Here is an 18,432-nt window from a genome sequence, read left to right as displayed (position 1 = left end):
GCGCAGACCCAAGCCAAGGAGTTGCAAACTCACACAGATGATGGTCCCCACTTTCAAAATCCTTTCCCTGCAATCTGTTTGGTTACCATTCTCTTGGTACCCCTCAGCTCTACATTACATATACGGAGTACTGCACTCTTCATCGCGTGGTCGCCCAGGCAGGGGTGGCCGCAAGGGGCTCTGGCAGAGTGCTCTTACTTACATCAGATGTGGCAAGACCCTTAGCAACTATTCTAAAACTCATGATATAATTGATGTTCGGGATGGAATTGTCCAGATATCCCGTTGCATGAAAGACGGCCTGAACGACAGGACTGTTCGTGCGAGACGCTGTGCTTGGATGGTGGGTCATCTTGACAGAAAGCAGAAAATGATTGGATTGTATTATTATTATTTCATCATTGTCACACCATGTTTTAGATCTGTTGAATACTGTATATTATCGTCTGCTGTGCAAGGGTATCTTCAAGGCTCTTACCCAATTGAAAGGTAGTAAGCGCTCCTGAGCTTGCCGGTATTAGATACGATATAAGCGAGGTTGTATCGTCCACGTGCCTCTAAAGGCCGTCGTATCCAGAGCATGCATATATAGGTCTATGTCCCAATTGTTGAAACCACGCCTTTCAAGATTTACCACGGAATTTGAACCCAATCCGCCTAGCAACACCTAGACATTCTTTGCCATAAAATCAACAAAAATGCGGGCTGTGACTTACACTTCAATTTTTATGCTGCTTTTGAGCACAGCGGCAGCTCTCCCTACTCGTAAATGTCTTCCCCATTCTAAGAAGGCGTCGTGTTTACTGACTTTATAAAGCCACAACGGATGCCGACGATATGGTTCGTAATAGCTGGTCTGAGAAGCGCGCCGATGCCGACGACATGGTCCGCAACAGTTGGTCCGAGAAGCGCGCTGATGCCGACGATATGGTTCGCAACAGCTGGTCAGAGAAGCGCGCCGATGCCGACGATATGGTTCGCAACAGCTGGTCAGAGAAGCGTGCCGATGCCGACGATATGGTTCGCAACAGCTGGTCAGAGAAGCGTGCCGACGCCGACGACATGGTTCGCAACAGCTGGTCAGAGAAGCGTGCCGACGCCGACGACATGGTGCGGAATAGCTGGTCTGAATAACTAGTCTTTTGAAGCGGAAGAGCCGGATACTCACGGCCGATTTCGAGGCCTGAGCAAATCGTCTATGTGGCTCTCACATTTTGCCTTTTGTTACTTATCTTTTTGGGATTTATCAGCGTATATACATATACTGTAGCTATGAGTGGACTGTCCACAATAAAATGTTTTGTCTGTTTCAATCATTTCAACGTTCGAAACCCCCCTGGTGTTTGACTGAAAGGAAACTGTTCAAAAAAACGGTGCCTGATTGCATAGTTTTGCCACCGGTGCAACGCATTGAGGTCCCGTGTGCATTTGAATGCATAGCGGGGCGCAACAATGGAGGGGTAAAAGACGCGCAGATGGAGATCCGGACATTTGTCCAAATATCGGGTCCACCCTTACCAAACCATCGGATGGAATGTTCTTCTGCGAGGAGACAAACCCAATCAGAGGGCAAGGACATCCCGGTCATTTCCATGCCAAAGAATGGAGTATCAAGGCAGTCGCCTATTCGACGCTCTTGCATATGAGGAGAAACGGAGAACCAGCGTGCCGGGAGTTTGGATGGGTCAATGTGCATAACCTTGGAATGGCACGATGTATTCATGATTCACTGTATTGTTAAGAAACATGACCCGAGACATTAATTACACCAAAACGAAGACTAGAAATCGGATACCAAAAATTAGATTACATTCAGTGCTGCGTTTTGGTAGCGTTGTTTGGCTATTGAGTTAGTGTGCCAAGCTCAGAAAACCTACTGCTGTCCATGGCCATTTTAATGGAGCAACGGAGAAATAGAAGCATGTGCAATGGATGTAGATCTGAAAAGCCCTTCGACGATGCATTTAGAGTTCTTCACTCGATTCATGACGATTGTCTGGTCAGCATATTGCAGTCAGCAGTGCCACGTGCTTGGTCCTAGCGGCCGTTGAGCAATCTTCCCCGTGACCACGTCATCACCGCCAGTTGCAGGTTTTTCAGCAGCTCCATTGGACCCTACTTCTTCTCGTCGCGTCTTTTACGAGTCTGGAGGTTCGATGTATTCTATGGTTTATCTCTCTCCCTTGAGTTGTTGCCTTGTATCCGCTTGTTGGAGCATGGCTTTACGACACCAGTCACTCAAGAAATTAGCAATTCTCGTTAGTGGCACCCGCATCATCATGAAACAGAAGAAGATCAAGAAACTATAATCATCCTATATAGATGGCCTCACGAGTTCTGCCGTGGTCACTGCTGAGGCCTGAGGCATGTATAGTTACTGTAAGCGGACTAGCTTCCGTCGCATTAAACGTCGAATTCGAAAAAAAACCCCCCATCATATATATGTTCGACCTTGACATCTCGAGTTCATGCGCGCCTCTACTTTCTGGCAGCGCAGTTTGACAGGAAACCTTCCTCTTCTGCGATCTCTCACTGCTTCCCAGAAGCCCCAATTCCTCACTCGATCCCCATCACGATCTTTTTGGATCAAGCTTAATCGTCCCACGCCAGTTGAAATCTTCAATCACACACCATGGCCGACAACAAAGGAACAGGAGAAGGAGCTGGTAGAAGGCGTAAGAACCGCGATATGGGGCGAAACGAATGGAGGTACTGGCACGGCAATCTCCCACGACCTTGAATGCAGCTAACTAAGCAAGTCGGCAAGCGATAGATAAACGAGAACGCCTGGAGCGGCAAGCCGAGACGAAACGACGCAAGATTGAAAATGGCGAGGCAGTGCTGGCCCCGATCTACGCAACGGAGTTCTCCAAGGAAGAAATCGCGAATGAAGAACGACGACCCAAAAAGAAAGTTGCGCTCATGTTAGGCTACTCCGGAACGGGCTACTATGGCATGCAGCTGAACGAGCAACAAAAAACTATCGAGGGAGACCTTTTCTCGGCCCTCGTCGCCGCCCGCGCTATCTCCAAAGCAAATGCGTCAGATCCTAAGAAATCCTCCTTCGTTCGTTGCGCGCGTACAGACAAGGGCGTCCATGCTGCGGGTAATGTGGTGTCTCTGAAGATGATCGTGGAGGACCCCGATATTGTTCAGAAGATCAACGATAATCTCAGCCCGCAGATCCGGGTCTGGGGCTATGAGCTCGCCACGAGCAGCTTCAGCTGTTATCAGATGTGCGATTCTCGCGTTTACGAATACTTGATGCCCAGCCATTGTCTCTTGCCACCACACCCCAGTACTCACCTCGGCAAGAAGATTGTTGAGCAGGCCGAGAAGGCAGGTGACCTAGACAATGTCAATGCTAGACAAGAGGAGGTCTTGGGATACTGGGAGAAAGTTGATCAAGAATACATCCAACCTATTCTGGAGAAGGTGCCAGAGGATGTGCGCAGTATTGTTCAAAAATCTCTATTTGTCAATGAAGAACAGGAACCATCAACACAAGACGAGGAGGACGAGGAACCTACGACCACCGGATCGAAGACTAACGAGGATCCCGCGCCGCAGCCGGCTGCTGAGCCTCAGCAACCTACCGATGCGGGCGAGGCTGAGCCCTTCGTCATGGATCCTCGTCAAAGACTGATTCTTGATACCATCAAGTCGATCAAAGCAGCATATATTGCCGCCAAACGGGCATACCGTGTTCCCGCATCCCGTGTCGCCCGCCTTCAGGCATGCTTGGACCAATATGAAGGAACGAAAAGATTCCACAACTACACCATCCAGAAGACTTTCAAGGATGCATCAGCCCAACGTCACATCAAGTCTTTCAAGGTCAACCCGACCCCTGTTGTGATCAACGGCACCGAGTGGCTTAGCTTGAAGGTGCACGGTCAAAGCTTCATGATGCACCAAATTCGGAAAATGGTTGCTATGGCGGCTCTTCTCGTTCGCAGTGGCTGTATCCCCAGCCGGATTTCAGAGACATACGGCCCTGAACGGATCGCCATTCCCAAGGCCCCTGGTCTGGGATTGTTGCTCGAGCGTCCTATTTTTGAGACCTACAACACCAAGGCCAGTGGACTGGGCCGTGAACCCGTAGGCTTTGAGAAATACACAACCGAAATGGAGGAGTTCAAGCAGCGAGAGATCTATGACCGGATCTTCCGCGAGGAAGAACAAACTTCTGCGTGAGTTACCAGCCCCTACCAATCATACCACTTTCTTAGAAATGCTGACGGTCAACTGTAGGTTCAACATCTTCTTCAATCATATTGACCATTTCCCCATGGAGTACTATCTCTATGTCACATCCGGCGGCATCGAAGCCGCCAAGCTGGTTTCCGCTCCCACAATTGGGTCGTCTCGTAAGGAAGGTGGGAAGTCTGATAAAGACATTGAGAAAGATCTTTTGGGCGAGTCGGGAGATGAAAAGCCCGAGGATAGCTGAAGTATATGTTCTTCTGTTGCCTAGGAGAAGCCTATAAAAAATTCTCATGAAGCTCCATTGCACAAAAGTACTTTCAAGGTAGAGCTTGAAACCCTAGATAGAGCAATATACCCGCATCTTTCAAGTAAATTTCTCTGATCTCGGTTTTCTCAAAACTATTGGCCTACCGGAGTCCTCCTGATTTTTAGCTGGCGGTTGAAGATCAGGGATTTGCTCAACAATCGCGCCAACCCAAAAGGAGGGAGGGGGTTTGTATGGGTGACCAGAATGGCACATTATTATGAACTTGATGAATCTGGTTTGCCACAGATATAATTACCGCCAGGGCATCATAAGCTTCGTCCATGCGCCAGTCGACAGGTTTAGGCCTCAGTCAATCTTCCCAACTCCCTGCAAAGTCAAGTAGACATCCGTGCCCCATCCCCAAAGACTCTGTATGGCGATACTACCTCCAAAATACTCCGCATAAGCCCGACTGAGTGGCAAACCATAACCGAGACCTGCAATGCTGCTTATGTGGCCCCCGGAGCTAGCTATTGTGTCCAGTGCCCTGAGATTACTGCTGTCTGAGTCTTCGAAATCCATATCAGAAAAGGTGGTGAAGCTGTAGGACCAGATATGTGGCAAAACTTCCGGTGGAATACCACCGCCCCGGTCGCGAATCCGAATTGTTATGCTTTGCGAAGACGGATTGGCTTGGCTAGTCGCTTCGTCGGTTGTAGATTCAAGCTCAAAACTACTATCATTATCCCCTTGGAAAGAGCGCCCAGTTCCAGGAACATCCGGCGCAGCGGCGATTGTCACCTCGATAGGTTCCCGTTCGTTGCCGGACTCAATGGTCGCTCGGAAGGCATTCTTCAACAGTTCGGTAATGATATACTCCACGTGAACAGGGATATGGGCAAATGAGGCATCGGGCTCACCGCCGATTTCCAGGCGTGGACGGACTCCATACTTCAGTTCACAAATCTCGCTGACGAAATCCTCACACGACCGGATGATCCGAGCTGGTTTTAATGCCGTATCGATGACTCCAATGTAGTTGGACGGACTGGTGTTTCGAGAAGGCGACTCGTGAGGATTCTCAGAAAGTTCATCGACGACTGGCTGAGACGTCATATGTAAAGCGAGATGCTGCTCCGCGATCAAACGTGTGCCAATGCGCGCGCGCAGATGGGTGTCTAAAAAGCGAGTCACATCCTCGGGATTGATGTACTTTCGGGATTCCAGAAAACCGCGCGCGAGGATAGGGATGGTATTCGTGTGCGTATGGACTAGATCGGCCAGCACCTCCCCGAATTGCTTTTCTTCTTCAAATGTGGTAATTTTCCGTTGCTGGTATGGGAGGAGAGTAGAGAGTGAATGGAGGTAGTTGTGGTAGATGCGGGACATATGAGGGTTCGATACGATGATGAAGGGCAAATTTCGCAATGCCTGAATGCGTGATGCTAGTCGCGCTGGGAGAAGGGAGAGGGTGAAGTTGGCGGAGGCGAGTAGTGCCTCTTTGGATAACGGTGGGCGGCCATGACTAACATGAAAATCGGTGAGCTTTGCGCCTGGCGAGGATCGGAGGAGATTGTACTCACCGGAGCAAATCGGCCAGTGTCAAGGACCGACGAGGGGTTGAAGCTAGGCGGGCAACCTCGTCGCGGGCAACATCATCGGAGGCAGGACGGGACCAATTGTGATTGCGATTCACCTGTACCACACGGCGTAGACGGCCAGCATCTCCAGGTAATGCCTGCCTGGAGGGCCGAACTCTGGAAACTCTGGCTGCTATCATATCTGTCCGAAATAATGAAAAGCTTCGCGATACGAAATTGACCGATGGTTGGGAGGGCGGTGAAGCCGCGGATATCGTCGGCGCAAGAAAGACGATCAGAGCACGAAAAGCATCAGGACTAAGGAAGCTTAATAGTGATTATGACGGAGAACTGAATATCGATTATCATGAGTTGATGACAGAGCAACATTATATGTCAAGACTGAATCCATGTTCAATTTCAAGTCTTCGACTAGCGTTCATTGTTCGTTGCCAACGGGTATATAAGCTTAATTGTATCGCCTCGTCCGAGGCTCGTCCAAATAGTTCAAGAATATGCATGAATAAAGGAAGATATCACACAACACAAGGAAAAGGAATGGAAACCGCATCCTGTCTCCAATTTTCACGGCTTACACCGCAGCCATCTCGATCTTCTTGCCTTTCACTGACAACCACTCAACAAAGATGGGACCAATGAGCGACAATGCTCCCATTGCCACGGAGACGTAGAATGTTTGCGTGATCGCTTCATTATAGGCAACCAAAACTCTCTCCAGGATGGGTCCAGACACGACAGAGCGTAGCAGAGTTGCGCCAGCGGATACCAGCTTCGTAGCATCAGTACCTGGGGCATCCACAGCAAGGTTATGGAAGAGCTGGTTCTGGAAGATATTCTGTGCTACGGAGAGGAAGATTGATCCACCCAGAGTCTGCGTGAACATCATGATGGCCGTCCCACTGGGCACATCTTCCGCTTTGAGAGCGGTTTGTGCGACAATCATCGGCTGCTGCATGCCTAGTCCGAGGCCGATACCGAACAGGGCTTGGTATCCAATCCATTTGGGGTGGCCCGAATTGACATCCAAAGTGGACAGGAGACCTGCTGCAATGGTGATGATAATGGATGAGAAAATCATGAAGGGGGTATAGTAACCACATGCCGTGATGAGACCACCTGCCAGAACCGATACAACCACAACGGCAATAATCATTGGCAAGTTCATGATGCCGGACTTCATGGCCGAGGCGCCTTTGATGGCCTGGAACCAAATAGGAAGCTAAGGAAAGTTAGCGTGAGAGTATGTTGAAAGTAGACGGGCGACGCACATAATAGACGAGGACAAAGTAGCATCCTCCAAGTGCCATGGCATACCAAGCAGCACCCCAGACATTGCGGTTTTTAATCAGGCGAGGAGGCACGGTGGCGCGATCCTGACCACGGTGTTGAATCCACATGAACAACAGACCCAACACGCCGAAAATGACGAAAAGGGCAATGATGCGGCCATCGCTCCAACTATACTTAGTACCGCCCCACTGCAGTGCCAGAAGCAAGCAGATGATTGCCGGCAGGAAAAAGAAGGAGCCGAGGAGATCCATCTCAGCCAACTGCTGCTTCCACCCAGCCTTCTGCTTAATCGCCTTGGTGGAGCGGAAGAAGAACACAATGAAGAAGAACGTGACAGCCCCGATTGGTAGGTTGATATAGAAGCACCAGCGCCAGGTAAGGTTGTCTGTAAAAGCGCCTCCCATTCTACAACCCATTAGTTCGCTGCGTTAGGATCAGAGTAGAGCCAGACGTACAATGGACCGGCCACATTCGCAATTCCAAACATTGCACCCACCAATCCGGTATACACGGGGCGTTTGTCCAGAGGCACACTTTGACTGATGATCAAGATGGACCCGGAAAATAGCCCAGCTGCTCCTAGGCCTGCAATGGCACGACCGCAGATCAATCCCACTGAGCTCGGGGTGACACCACAGATCAAAGAGCCGATTTCAAAAATGGAGAGAGCAATCAAGTAAATCCACTTGATTGGGTAGAATGTGTAGAGTTTGCCGAACATCAGAGTGACGGAGCAGGTGGTCAACAGATATGCGCTTCCATACCAACCCACATCATCTAGCGAATTGAACTGATCCGTAATCTTGGGAATTGCGGTTGCAATGATCGTGTTATCCTGGATTTCGGTTAGCATGTTAGCCTGCGCAAGTCATGTCACCACACCGCGGACTGACCAGTGCGACGCAAAATACACAGAGGCACAGCGCAATTGTAATGAGGAGCAGTCTCCAGGCTTTTGGATATTCCGTGTCGTCTGAGGGCTCTTCACCTGGCTTCGCATCCTCGCTCTTTTCGTCCATGTTGGACGCTTCTTTCTCCGAATCGTTTTGTGGCATCAATTCCTTCTCGGAGTTTTCGTTCAAGTCGGCTTCCCTGGAGGAGTCGGTCGTGGCCTCTTTGTTGGTATCGTCGGGTGCCGTGGCATCTCGCGTTGGCTCGTCGACCAATGTACTCTCCTTTTCACTGGAAGGGCTGGAGTTGTTATTTTGTTGAGACTGGGCATCTGTGTCGGAATCATGCTTGTCCATTGCGGGGTGAGTCTCCCTTGGAGGCTCTGTTTTACCAAAGATAGACATTATGATTAGGGAATAACAGAAGGAAAGAAAAAGAGAAATAAGAAGAATCAAACTACTCAATGCAAAACGAGGGACAATGAAGGAATTTAACAATGCAGAAGGAGAGTAATGAAAATATTTTTAAACTCAAAACCAGGAGAGGAAGGGTTGTCAACAGGACTGGCCCTTTGTACAGGTCTCATGGCAACCTTGCTGATGCATATACGACAACCAAGAAGCTGTGCATGACGGAGAATAGATCTGATAGGTGTAACCATCAAACAGACCGAAGGAATACGTCAACAGGGTCTGAAACTCCTCAGCCGTAGCCCAGGCCAGAAAGGTCAACAAGGGGTCATGCAAGGATCGGCTTATATAGCAGGTCGCGTTCCCACTCTCAACTCCCCTATAGGAGGGCAATCAGGCAAGGTTTGGAGTAAGATTGACGATCCCCTTGCTTACTCCTCAATTGTCCCTCGGATCATTGCGTTTCACTCGGTAGTTCTGTAGTTCCCATCACGACTGAGATGTCCGACCGGGCTTCCCAGGTGGTCCAAGGTTTGAAGCCCCCCTGGGGCCAATTACACGCCATCCACTTGGTAGAGGGCCATTGCCTCATCAATGCTCTCATAACTTGTGGAACTGTGGAATTGTGAAATTGGCGACGACGCTCCATGGCCGCCAAACCAACTGGCCTGCTGACCTAAGCTTAGTTTTGATCCGCCGAGATGTTTTGGTGCATGGATCACGGCTTCTCCAAAGCCATGGCAGATACCGAACGCTAGCTCAACGCGCCCATCTCACTGACAGATGATCCCTGGCCTCGGTATGAATCAATTGTAAAATGTGCGCTTCAATAAGCCAGCAGAAATACAATGTTGGAGCGCGCCTAAGACATGTGAGCTACGGTTAGCTGGAGGCGTCCGTGGTTCCATATCAATCGACATCCCAACACAGCCATCAATTATAACCCGGGAATGTCAATTCACCTTCTTGAAGGAAACAGCTCTATCTTTGCGCAACCCCGCTTCCAATTGAGAGGATTCACGATAACGCCCAAGATCAGCCAATGAGGCCCAGTGCATCTTAGTCAGCAACCAATGACGCGAACTTGAAAGCGGAGAAGAGCAAGATATGTAGAGTGTGGGCATCTCCGCTTCTCTTTTCACCCCTCATGTAACATTGCAAAGATGAGTGAAAAAACCATGGAGTCTTCGGAGACGACGCCTCTGTTGGCTGTGTATGTTGCGCCACAGCGGTACCGCTATCCTCACCATGCGGTCCGCCGCACTTGTACACTCCTGCTCGCCGCGTTGCTGGTGATCGCTGGGACTCTGTTCTTGATCCCGTCTGCAATTCTGCCGCGGGAGGGTGGTTCGATTTGGTCCTATCTTCCATGGGCTAGTCCCCTTCCATATGAGTCGTGGCCGCACGGCAACGGACTCACGTATGACCAACTGCAGCAGATTCTCCTCGAAACTCCCTCCGCAGCTAAGGCCCGGGAGTGGAGCTCCTACTATACTGCGGGGCCCCACCTGGCGGGTAAGAACCTCAGCCAAGCTCTTTGGACCATGGAAAAGTGGAAAGAGTTTGGCGTGGAGGATACCAGCCTGGCGACTTATGAAATTTATTTAAATTACCCCGTGGATCACAGACTGGCTTTGTTAAAGAAGTTGGACGATCAAACAGAGGTGACCTTCGAGGCCACTCTGGAAGAAGATGAGTTGGAGGAAGATCCCACCTCAAGCCTTCCTGATCGAGTTCCCGTCTTTCATGGTTACTCGGCCAGTGGCAATGTCACCGCCCAATTTGTGTACGCCAACTTTGGCACATACAAGGACTTTGAAGACCTCGTGAATGCCAACATCACCCTAGAAGGCAACATTGCACTCGTCAAGTACGGCGGTATTTTCCGTGGCCTCAAGGTCAAACGCGCACAGGAGCTCGGAATGGTAGGTGTCGTTATCTACTCGGATCCGCAAGAGGACGGCGACATCACCGAGCTTAATGGATATGAGGCATACCCCAACGGACCTGCCCGGAACCCCAGTGCTGTTCAGAGGGGCAGTACCCAGTTTTTGAGTATGTGACTGCCAGTCCTCAACCCTCTTACGAGCCATTTACTGACCTACAAAGGTATCCTCCCCGGAGACCCAACTACCCCAGGATACGCATCCAAACCAGGTGTGGAGCGTCAGGACCCATCAAACTCCATCCCATCCATCCCATCTCTTCCCATCTCTTACAAAGAGGCTCTGCCCTTTTTGAAGGCTTTGAACGGTCACGGCCCCAAAGCTTCAGAATTCAACAAGTATTGGCAAGGTGGTGGTTTGGCGCACAAGGGTGTCGAATATAACATTGGTCCTTCCCCCAAGGACGTCGTCATCAACCTTAACAACGAACAAGAATACGTGACGACTCCTCTGTGGAACGTCATTGGTGTGATCAAGGGAAGCATTCCAGACGAGGTAATAGTGATGGGTAACCACCGAGATGCATGGATCGCGGGAGGCGCAGGAGACCCCAACAGCGGATCCGCAGCACTCAACGAGGTTATTCGTAGCTTTGGCGAAGCTTTGAAAGCTGGATGGAAGCCTCTCCGAACAATAGTGTTCGCAAGCTGGGATGGCGAAGAATATGGCCTGCTCGGCTCCACGGAGTGGGTTGAAGATAACCTCCCCTGGCTCTCCAAGGCCAATGTCGCGTATCTCAATGTGGACGTTGCTGCCGCCGGCACGGAGTTTGCTCCTCGAGCTGCACCTTTGCTAAACAAACTGATATTTGAAGTGGCTGGCCTAGTGCAGTCTCCCAACCAAACCGTGGCCGGCCAAACCGTCCGTGATGCGTGGAACGGGAAGATTACCACCATGGGCAGTGGCAGTGATTTCACCGCGTTCCAGGACTTCGCGGGTGTCGCTAGTCTAGACTTCGGATTTGGCCGTGGAGATCAGGACCCAGTCTATCACTATCATTCAAATTACGACAGTTTTGCATGGATGGAGAAGTTTGGTGATGCGGATTGGAGCCACCATATTGCGTGCACTAAACTGTGGGCGCTAGCAGCGGCTCGACTTGCCGCCTCTCCTGTCATCGCCTTCTCAGCCAACGACTATGCCAAGGGCCTATCCTCGTACCTTCGCCGAATTGAGCCGGTCGCAAAGCAACTACCCCCCGGGTCGCACTTTGAGTTCGCTGGCTTAGATGTCGCGATTGCTGAGTTCCAATCGGCGGCGGAGGCCTTCGATGCCCATGCCGCGGACCTGACCGAGCAACTCGGAGAGCACGTGCCGTGGTATCACTGGTACAAGAAAGTCAAGTTGTTTTTCCAGATTCGAGCTGTCAATTCGAAATACAAGGGCTTGGAGCGAGCATTCCTCTACGAGCCCGGTCTGGATGGCCGTAACTGGTTCAAGCATGTTGTTTTCGCTCCGGGTATTTGGACCGGTTATTCTGGCGCCACCTACCCTGGTATTGTGGAAAGTCTTGAGGCTAAGGACGTGGCTAATGCTGAGGTAAGTTTTCATGAACCAACTTATTGTAGAGTTTGACTAATGTTAAATCTTTAGAAATGGAGCAAAATTATTCAAGAGAGGATCCATTCGGCAACTTCGTTGCTGGTCTGAGTATATAAAGCAGAACATACTTGATCTTCGGGCCTGACAATGCAATCCACTTTATGCAGTACAGGATGGGCTTATAATAAGTACACGAGAAAATCACAGAAACGTCAGAAGGTCGAAGGGCTGGCCCACGTATCCATATTATTTATCATCCTGTTGCTTTCTTCGCGGCTTTGAGATCCTCTCTCGCGAAGAACGGAAAAAACTCTTGACCAGGGATCTGTAGATCGTTTTTCCCTCCACGGTATTACTGGCAAAGCCAAAGACCGTTAGAAGTACCAGGGTCAAGAAGAAGATCACCGCAAAGCTAACCCAGTAATCCACCTTTGTATAGCCCCCTTTCACCCCTTGCAGCTCGGTGGAGAAGTAGGCCGTCATCAGGCTGACTGGCAAGAATAACATGGTCGCTTTGGCCAAGAGAATTGTGATGCGGGTGAGTTTTTCCACGGCTTGTGAGTCTTTCAAGGCGATCAGATTAAAGTTCTGCTGTGGTTAGCATATCACTGACTGACTTAGGAAGAGAACTTACTAAAAATGTCAAGGATTCCTTTTCCAATAAACATGAATCAATCTCACTCAAACAGTACAAGTTGATGCGGTCGACGAGTCTCTCAAATCTTGCCACCGCAGCTGAGCTCAAGATCACTCCCACCATCTTGTCTTTGGTTTCTGGAAAGCTGCCGTTACTGACCAAGCTTCCCTGTCGCATGTCAGCGAACTCCATATCTCCAAATGTGGCGCCAAAGTCCAGTGGTTGTGGATGCGCCGAGCGAGCCTCGTCGCGGAGGACTCGCTGGCGCTGTAAGACGCGCCGCATGATGAGTTCGTAGCTCTGGTAGAGTCGCTTTAGGACCGCTAGCCGTCGACCCAGCCAGTGGAGCTTATTGACCAGTTCCACAATCGGCCGATCAAGCATCTGGCCTCTTAATTCTTCAAGCGCAACGCCGTATTTATGCTCTCGCTTTGCAATCAGACCATAACTCGAGACCCAGTCATCAAAGATATAGTAGTAGAGCAAGCTTGGACCATCTTCTTGTTTAATATTTGCTTGGTCGGGTCCGACATTGTTGAAATGACGGACTCGAATGGTCACGAGGGAATCGCTCTCCGACATGGTCAAATGCTGCTTCGATACCCCCGAGACGATGAATCGGACATTCCGGCGTACAACATCCAGGGTTTTGATCTGATCCGGCAGCAGCGCTTCCTTCTGCCGGGGAAAAGGGTTTTCCTGCATGGAAATGACCGTGCCGTCGTCACATAGAATTAACCAGTTCCAGAGTCGTCTGCCCTCGGGCAAGTCTCTCCCATTCTCGTTCATTTCCTTAGGTACGTTGGGGGTCACAAATACGGTATTATAGCCGATGCAGGTGTCTATTCGTGTCAGATCATTTGGTTCGCTGTTCTTTGCGTGCAGACTTACATCGGGGTCCGTGATCGACTGATGAAAAATGCCAGATCTGGTTGGTGACTTGGGAAAAAGTGAGGTGCTTGAATGAGGCGGTATCATGAAGGCCGTCTTGGTCGTGTATATTTTTCAGAGCAATTGTGTTCTCGATATCATCAGGGTCGAGATCCAAGTCCAAATCGCGGGTTCGTGATCGTCTCTTCTTCGGCTGTGTCGTGCCTGCCGGTGGACGTATGACAGGCGCGGTGCACATCAATCCTTGGAGTCGCTCGGACACACCGTAGAAGGACATGATCCCCTTGATAGCTTCGGTTTGTTCTTCTGGGGCCCATAGGTGACTGTAACGTCAGTATATCGTCGGGAAGCGCCTTAGTCTGATCTTACATCCATCGTGTGCCAAAACATTTGGATCGCTATCCTGAGTCAGTTTTGCTCTTGGTCTGAACTCATCATTACATACTGGTGGACTTAGTAAAGCTTTAAAGTCCTCGGTGACTAAATCGGTTGCACAGTAGGCGTCTTCGTTGCCAAAGTCCAGAACAAAGTTCTGCGTCTCCGGTTCCTTCAGCAGGTGCATGTACTGTCGGAAATAGGCTGGATCATCGATATCGTTGAATTTGTCGCGGAGAGATCCTTGATGCCCCTGGATGCCTTCGTAGTATTTCTTGGGGTCCAGCGGTTCGCGCATAGATGGCTCTGCCATCGCGACTGCGTTATTGGCCTGATGGTCGCCACACGTAGACGGAATGAAAGTGTGAGTCCCTCTTTGTTCAAGCAAAGAGCTGGAGGAGTTGATTGATCTAGAATTCTGCACAGCCTACGACTTTGAATACGAGGAGTTGACAAGTGACTAGCCGCTGAGCAGGTCACGCTTAAGCGCTCGGCATCAGCTGCATCCCCGCATGTGCCGTGTTTCATTTCGCAGACATACAAAAATAGTATTACATTGGAAGGTCAAGCAGTTGTTATTAGATCAGGCGACAGGAGGCAGGAGGCCAGCGACAAGGTTGAAACCGGGTTAACTGCCCACTGCCAGTTTACCCTGTGGAAGGTACCAGCCAGGACTGGCCACTTGAAATCACGCGACCGGGGGAACTTAGGGAACTTGGAGAATTTCCAAGTTCCAGATGGTTGCACAGATCTTGAGGGATCGATATCATTATAGATTATGTTTGAAACCTAAATGCCAACCATGGTTTGGACGTCATCCCAAAGCCAAGCTTTGTGCGGTGACGTCGTCGAGGGGACTTCACGTAGATCGCGCGATTCCCGCTTTCTTCTCTTTCTCCTCCCATTCTACATCAACCCACCATGGCGACCGCAAGCGAGGAAAATGCAGGGTCTAACCTTCAGGTAGACTTTGTCCTCCACTACAGCTTCGGGGATGTCGGTGAGTGAAGCTTTGTGTGATCCAATCGAGCAACGTTGAAACCTTCCCATTTCCAGACCAACCAGAGGCGGTCGAACAGCTTCAGAAGCTGCTACGCACTCTCGCCGAGGTCGGCCTGCAGACCGAAGTTCGACAGGGCGACGAGGCCTCTTTGCTCATCTTCGTGCGAGCTTCCAAGCATCAGCTGAAGCGGGCGGTGTACCGATCGCGGTGAGTGCTCCTTTCTCTGAGCTCCATGAATTTTTTATTTTTATTTTTTTTTCTAATTTGCCTGGTCATACATCTCAGAGTCCGCGACTGGCTTTATGGAATTCGTCATGCTGAGCCCGAACCTGCCGATGCGATCGATCCCCACGCCGAGACCGAGGCCGAGCGACTACGGGTGATCAACCACATGATAACCCTTCCCACCCAGGAAGGAGGTGCCGGTATCACCCCGCAACATGGAGAATGGAAGAACGTCATCGCCGTCTTCCCGCTGCACGACCAGGAGACAAACGGACGATGGATGCGCGAGTGGAGCCAGAAGACCTTCCTCTCTGAAGATGACCTGGACCAGATCCGCAATAAATTCGGAGAAAGCGTGAGCATCAAGACTCTGCACATATAGGGCGGTAGCTGATACTACGAGCAGGTCGGCTTCTATTTTTCCTTCCTCCAGGCATACTTTCGCTTCCTCATCTTTCCCGCAGTTTTCGGTTTCGGGTGCTGGTTTTTCTTGGGCGGCTACTCCATCATCTACGCCATCGTCAATTCGCTCTGGTGCATAGTCTTTGTGGAATATTGGAAAAGCAAAGAAATCGACCTTCGATGTCGCTGGCAGACTAAAGGCGTCTCGGTCGTCCAGACCAAGCGGCGTCAGTTTAAGCCGGAGAAGGAGGTTCGCGACGAGAGCACCGGTGAAGTTCGAGGCGTTTTCCCAGCCACCAAACGCATGCAAAGACAGCTACTCCAGATCCCATTTGCATTCCTTGCTGCAACCGCTCTGGGTGCCATCATAGCGACTTGCTTCGCGATTGAGATCTTCATTGCAGAGCTATATAATGGACCCCTGAAGTCATATTTGGTATGTCACTCGTGTGACTACCCTCTTTGCCCCAGTATTAACATCGCCCAGGTTTTCATTCCAACCATCCTCGTCTCTGCACTGGTTCCGACCATGAGTGCTGTCTTAGTGTCCGTTGCGACAAAACTCAATGACTACGAGAACCACGAGACGAATGATGCATACGATGTTGCACTGACCCAAAAGGTCTTTGTTATTAACTTCATGACATCTTATCTACCAGTCTTCTTGACGGCCTTTGTATATGTGCCCTTTGCTAGCCGCATCGTCCCTTACCTGGATGTCTTCCGCCTGACCGTGCGGCCCTTTGTATCCAAGGAGCATTCCAATGCCAAGAGATCGCATTTCCAAATTGATCCTGCCAGACTTCGAAATCAGGTCATCTATTTCACGGTGACCGCTCAGATCGTCGGATTTGCTATGGAAACTATCGTTCCCTACATCAAGCAGCATGCCTTCCGAAAGTACAAGGCCTACAACAAGAAGCGCAACGGCAAAGCCGAGCGCAACGGCGAGAAAGAGTCCCCCGAGCGGCCGTTGCCAGTAGTCTTCGACGACCCAGCGGAAGAAGTCAAGTTTCTCACCCGGGTCCGCAACGAAGTTGAGCTACCCGAATACGAAGTCACCGACGATTTGCGGGAGATGTGCATCCAGTTCGGTTACCTGGCGCTCTTCTCTCCAGTTTGGCCCCTGGTCCCCGTTTCATTCTTTGCCAACAACTGGGTGGAGCTTCGATCGGACTTTTTCAAGATCTGTAATGAGTTCCGCCGACCCACGCCGCTCCGGTCTGACACCATTGGACCCTGGCTTGACACACTCGGGTTTCTCTCTTGGACGGGCAGCATTACCAGCGCTGCTCTCGTCTATATGTTCAGTGGGAACGCGCAGCACGGTCCCAATGGGGAACCCACGGATATCAAAGGATGGGCACTGCTTCTTACCATCTTCTTCTCAGAGCATCTCTATCTGGCGATCCAGTATGTTGTGCGGATTGGCTTTTCCAAGCTCGAGCCCCCAAATGCTCGCAAGGAGCGCGCTGAACGGTATCTTATGCGCAAGCGATATCTCGAATCTACATTGAATGTGCAGAATGACGACGAGAGCCCTGCAAACACCTCTGAAGTGCTAGGATTGTCGCGTGCTGCCCTTGAGGAGGAGGCTCGACAGACTACTTTGCAGGAGACAGACCCTGCCGAGCGCTTCTGGATGCGCCAGCAAGGCTGGAAGGAGTCTGCTCAGGTGGGTACTGGTATCATCCAAGCCCAGACTGCAGGAACCACCAAGAAGCAGCAATAGGGTGGTAACTAAGTGAGATTGCAATTTCCAATCAGAACAAAGTAGTTCTCAGAATTTCGGGTGTTCCACGTTTCTGTCAACTTGATAGTTAGATAATGCAATCAAGTTGCTGCATGGTCAAACTGATGCCATGCCATTTGGTTGACCAGTTATCATGTTTGACGACCAAATGATGCATTGTCATGGTTTATCCTAGAGACTTGAATATAGAAAAGGATGGATTAGCGGATACATTCAGTTCTTCCCATTCTTGTGACCATTTGATTGGCCAGTAAGTTGATCCTATATGTCCAACGTTGTGTTATAGCATCCAATCTGAAACGCACGTTCATGGGTAGCGTAATGTGAGTCAAGAGGTACTCAAGGATGTACTCAGTCAGATTACTGCTCTGTTTTACAATTCCTGCGCTATCCCGATATAAACGTTCAACTCATTTTGTGTTCAGTTCTAGATCTCCATGGCTGGGGTGGACTTTGCGTCCGCCTTGGTGGGTCTTATATCGGAAAACGCCGGACCCCGTGGGGAAAACCTGTCGGAATTCAAGAATCCATTCCAAGGCTTTCCAACGCCCATTTACCATCAAGGAAGCCGTTATGAGGTGTCCTTGCTGATTGTTGAAGGACTTCGCCTCAAGGTTGCTGTTGTTGAGCAACCACAAAATACAAGTGAACCATCCGTCCTCGTATCATCCCGGCTCCAGAAGATATTACGTTTACCAAATGTGTGAATCCCAAATTAGGTTTCATTTGTCATGCATTGACTAGCTCTTAGCTTGAAATCTTGGTCACAAGGGAGCGTGGGGTTTCGTTTCCGTTCTAAGCTCTAGAGCGCTCTGGACTGGATGACAACTGGAAATTGTAGCATCTCGATGACACGGGCCCGCCAAGACTACAAATCATGGCTCATTGGGACTGAGATTTCAACCGTGCCATGCTTTCTCTCTGTAGTGAGGTCACGCCGGAATTCTCCGCGAAGGGTCATGTGCCGCTTGGTTTCATCACCATGCGTTTACAGAACGCCTTTTAGCTAA

The 18,432-nt window shown here is 50.3% G+C and overlaps 7 protein-coding genes across 7 annotated transcripts; 4 read left to right on the top strand and 3 right to left on the bottom strand.

The window, feature by feature from the left end:
* Positions 1-837: 837 nt before the first annotated feature.
* N7484_006871 (uncharacterized protein) lies at positions 838-1,134 on the top strand (the record flags this gene model as incomplete). The annotated part of the gene is made up of 1 exon (XM_057117258.1): positions 838-1,134. The coding sequence occupies one exon, from the start codon at positions 838-840 to the stop codon at positions 1,132-1,134; it is 297 nt and encodes a 98-aa protein (XP_056970293.1).
* Positions 1,135-2,468: 1,334 nt separating this feature from the next.
* N7484_006870 (pseudouridine synthase PUS2) lies at positions 2,469-4,453 on the top strand (the record flags this gene model as incomplete). The annotated part of the gene is made up of 3 exons (XM_057117257.1): positions 2,469-2,709; positions 2,756-4,193; positions 4,255-4,453. 3 exons carry the CDS (start codon positions 2,469-2,471, stop codon positions 4,451-4,453), a joined length of 1,878 nt encoding a protein of 625 aa, XP_056970292.1.
* Positions 4,454-4,822: 369 nt separating this feature from the next.
* On the bottom strand, positions 4,823-6,236 carry N7484_006869 (alpha-ketoacid dehydrogenase kinase family protein; the record flags this gene model as incomplete). The annotated part of the gene is made up of 2 exons (XM_057117256.1): positions 4,823-5,981; positions 6,040-6,236. The coding sequence occupies 2 exons, from the start codon at positions 6,234-6,236 to the stop codon at positions 4,823-4,825; spliced, it is 1,356 nt and encodes a 451-aa protein (XP_056970291.1).
* Positions 6,237-6,628: 392 nt separating this feature from the next.
* Positions 6,629-8,642, bottom strand: N7484_006868 (MDR family MFS transporter; the record flags this gene model as incomplete). Its single annotated transcript, XM_057117255.1, has 4 exons — positions 6,629-7,276; positions 7,326-7,752; positions 7,803-8,182; positions 8,241-8,642. The coding sequence occupies 4 exons, from the start codon at positions 8,640-8,642 to the stop codon at positions 6,629-6,631; spliced, it is 1,857 nt and encodes a 618-aa protein (XP_056970290.1).
* Positions 8,643-9,811: 1,169 nt separating this feature from the next.
* On the top strand, positions 9,812-12,244 carry N7484_006867 (M28 family metallopeptidase; the record flags this gene model as incomplete). The annotated part of the gene is made up of 3 exons (XM_057117254.1): positions 9,812-10,703; positions 10,758-12,133; positions 12,188-12,244. The coding sequence occupies 3 exons, from the start codon at positions 9,812-9,814 to the stop codon at positions 12,242-12,244; spliced, it is 2,325 nt and encodes a 774-aa protein (XP_056970289.1).
* Positions 12,245-12,382: 138 nt separating this feature from the next.
* Positions 12,383-14,352, bottom strand: N7484_006866 (uncharacterized protein; the record flags this gene model as incomplete). The annotated part of the gene is made up of 5 exons (XM_057117253.1): positions 12,383-12,727; positions 12,771-13,615; positions 13,665-13,987; positions 14,034-14,062; positions 14,110-14,352. The coding sequence occupies 5 exons, from the start codon at positions 14,350-14,352 to the stop codon at positions 12,383-12,385; spliced, it is 1,785 nt and encodes a 594-aa protein (XP_056970288.1).
* A 608-nt stretch (positions 14,353-14,960) lies between these two features.
* Positions 14,961-17,401, top strand: N7484_006865 (anoctamin family protein; the record flags this gene model as incomplete). The annotated part of the gene is made up of 5 exons (XM_057117252.1): positions 14,961-15,039; positions 15,096-15,249; positions 15,328-15,622; positions 15,674-16,105; positions 16,157-17,401. The coding sequence occupies 5 exons, from the start codon at positions 14,961-14,963 to the stop codon at positions 17,399-17,401; spliced, it is 2,205 nt and encodes a 734-aa protein (XP_056970287.1).
* Between the last annotated feature and the right edge of the window lie 1,031 nt (positions 17,402-18,432).

Source organism: Penicillium longicatenatum (genome assembly GCF_028827895.1).
Source record: "Penicillium longicatenatum strain IBT 33135 chromosome Unknown contig_4_segment0_segment0, whole genome shotgun sequence".
Classification (NCBI taxonomy): Eukaryota; Fungi; Ascomycota; class Eurotiomycetes; order Eurotiales; family Aspergillaceae; genus Penicillium; species Penicillium longicatenatum.
This window is presented reverse-complemented; position numbering and strand designations above follow the sequence as displayed.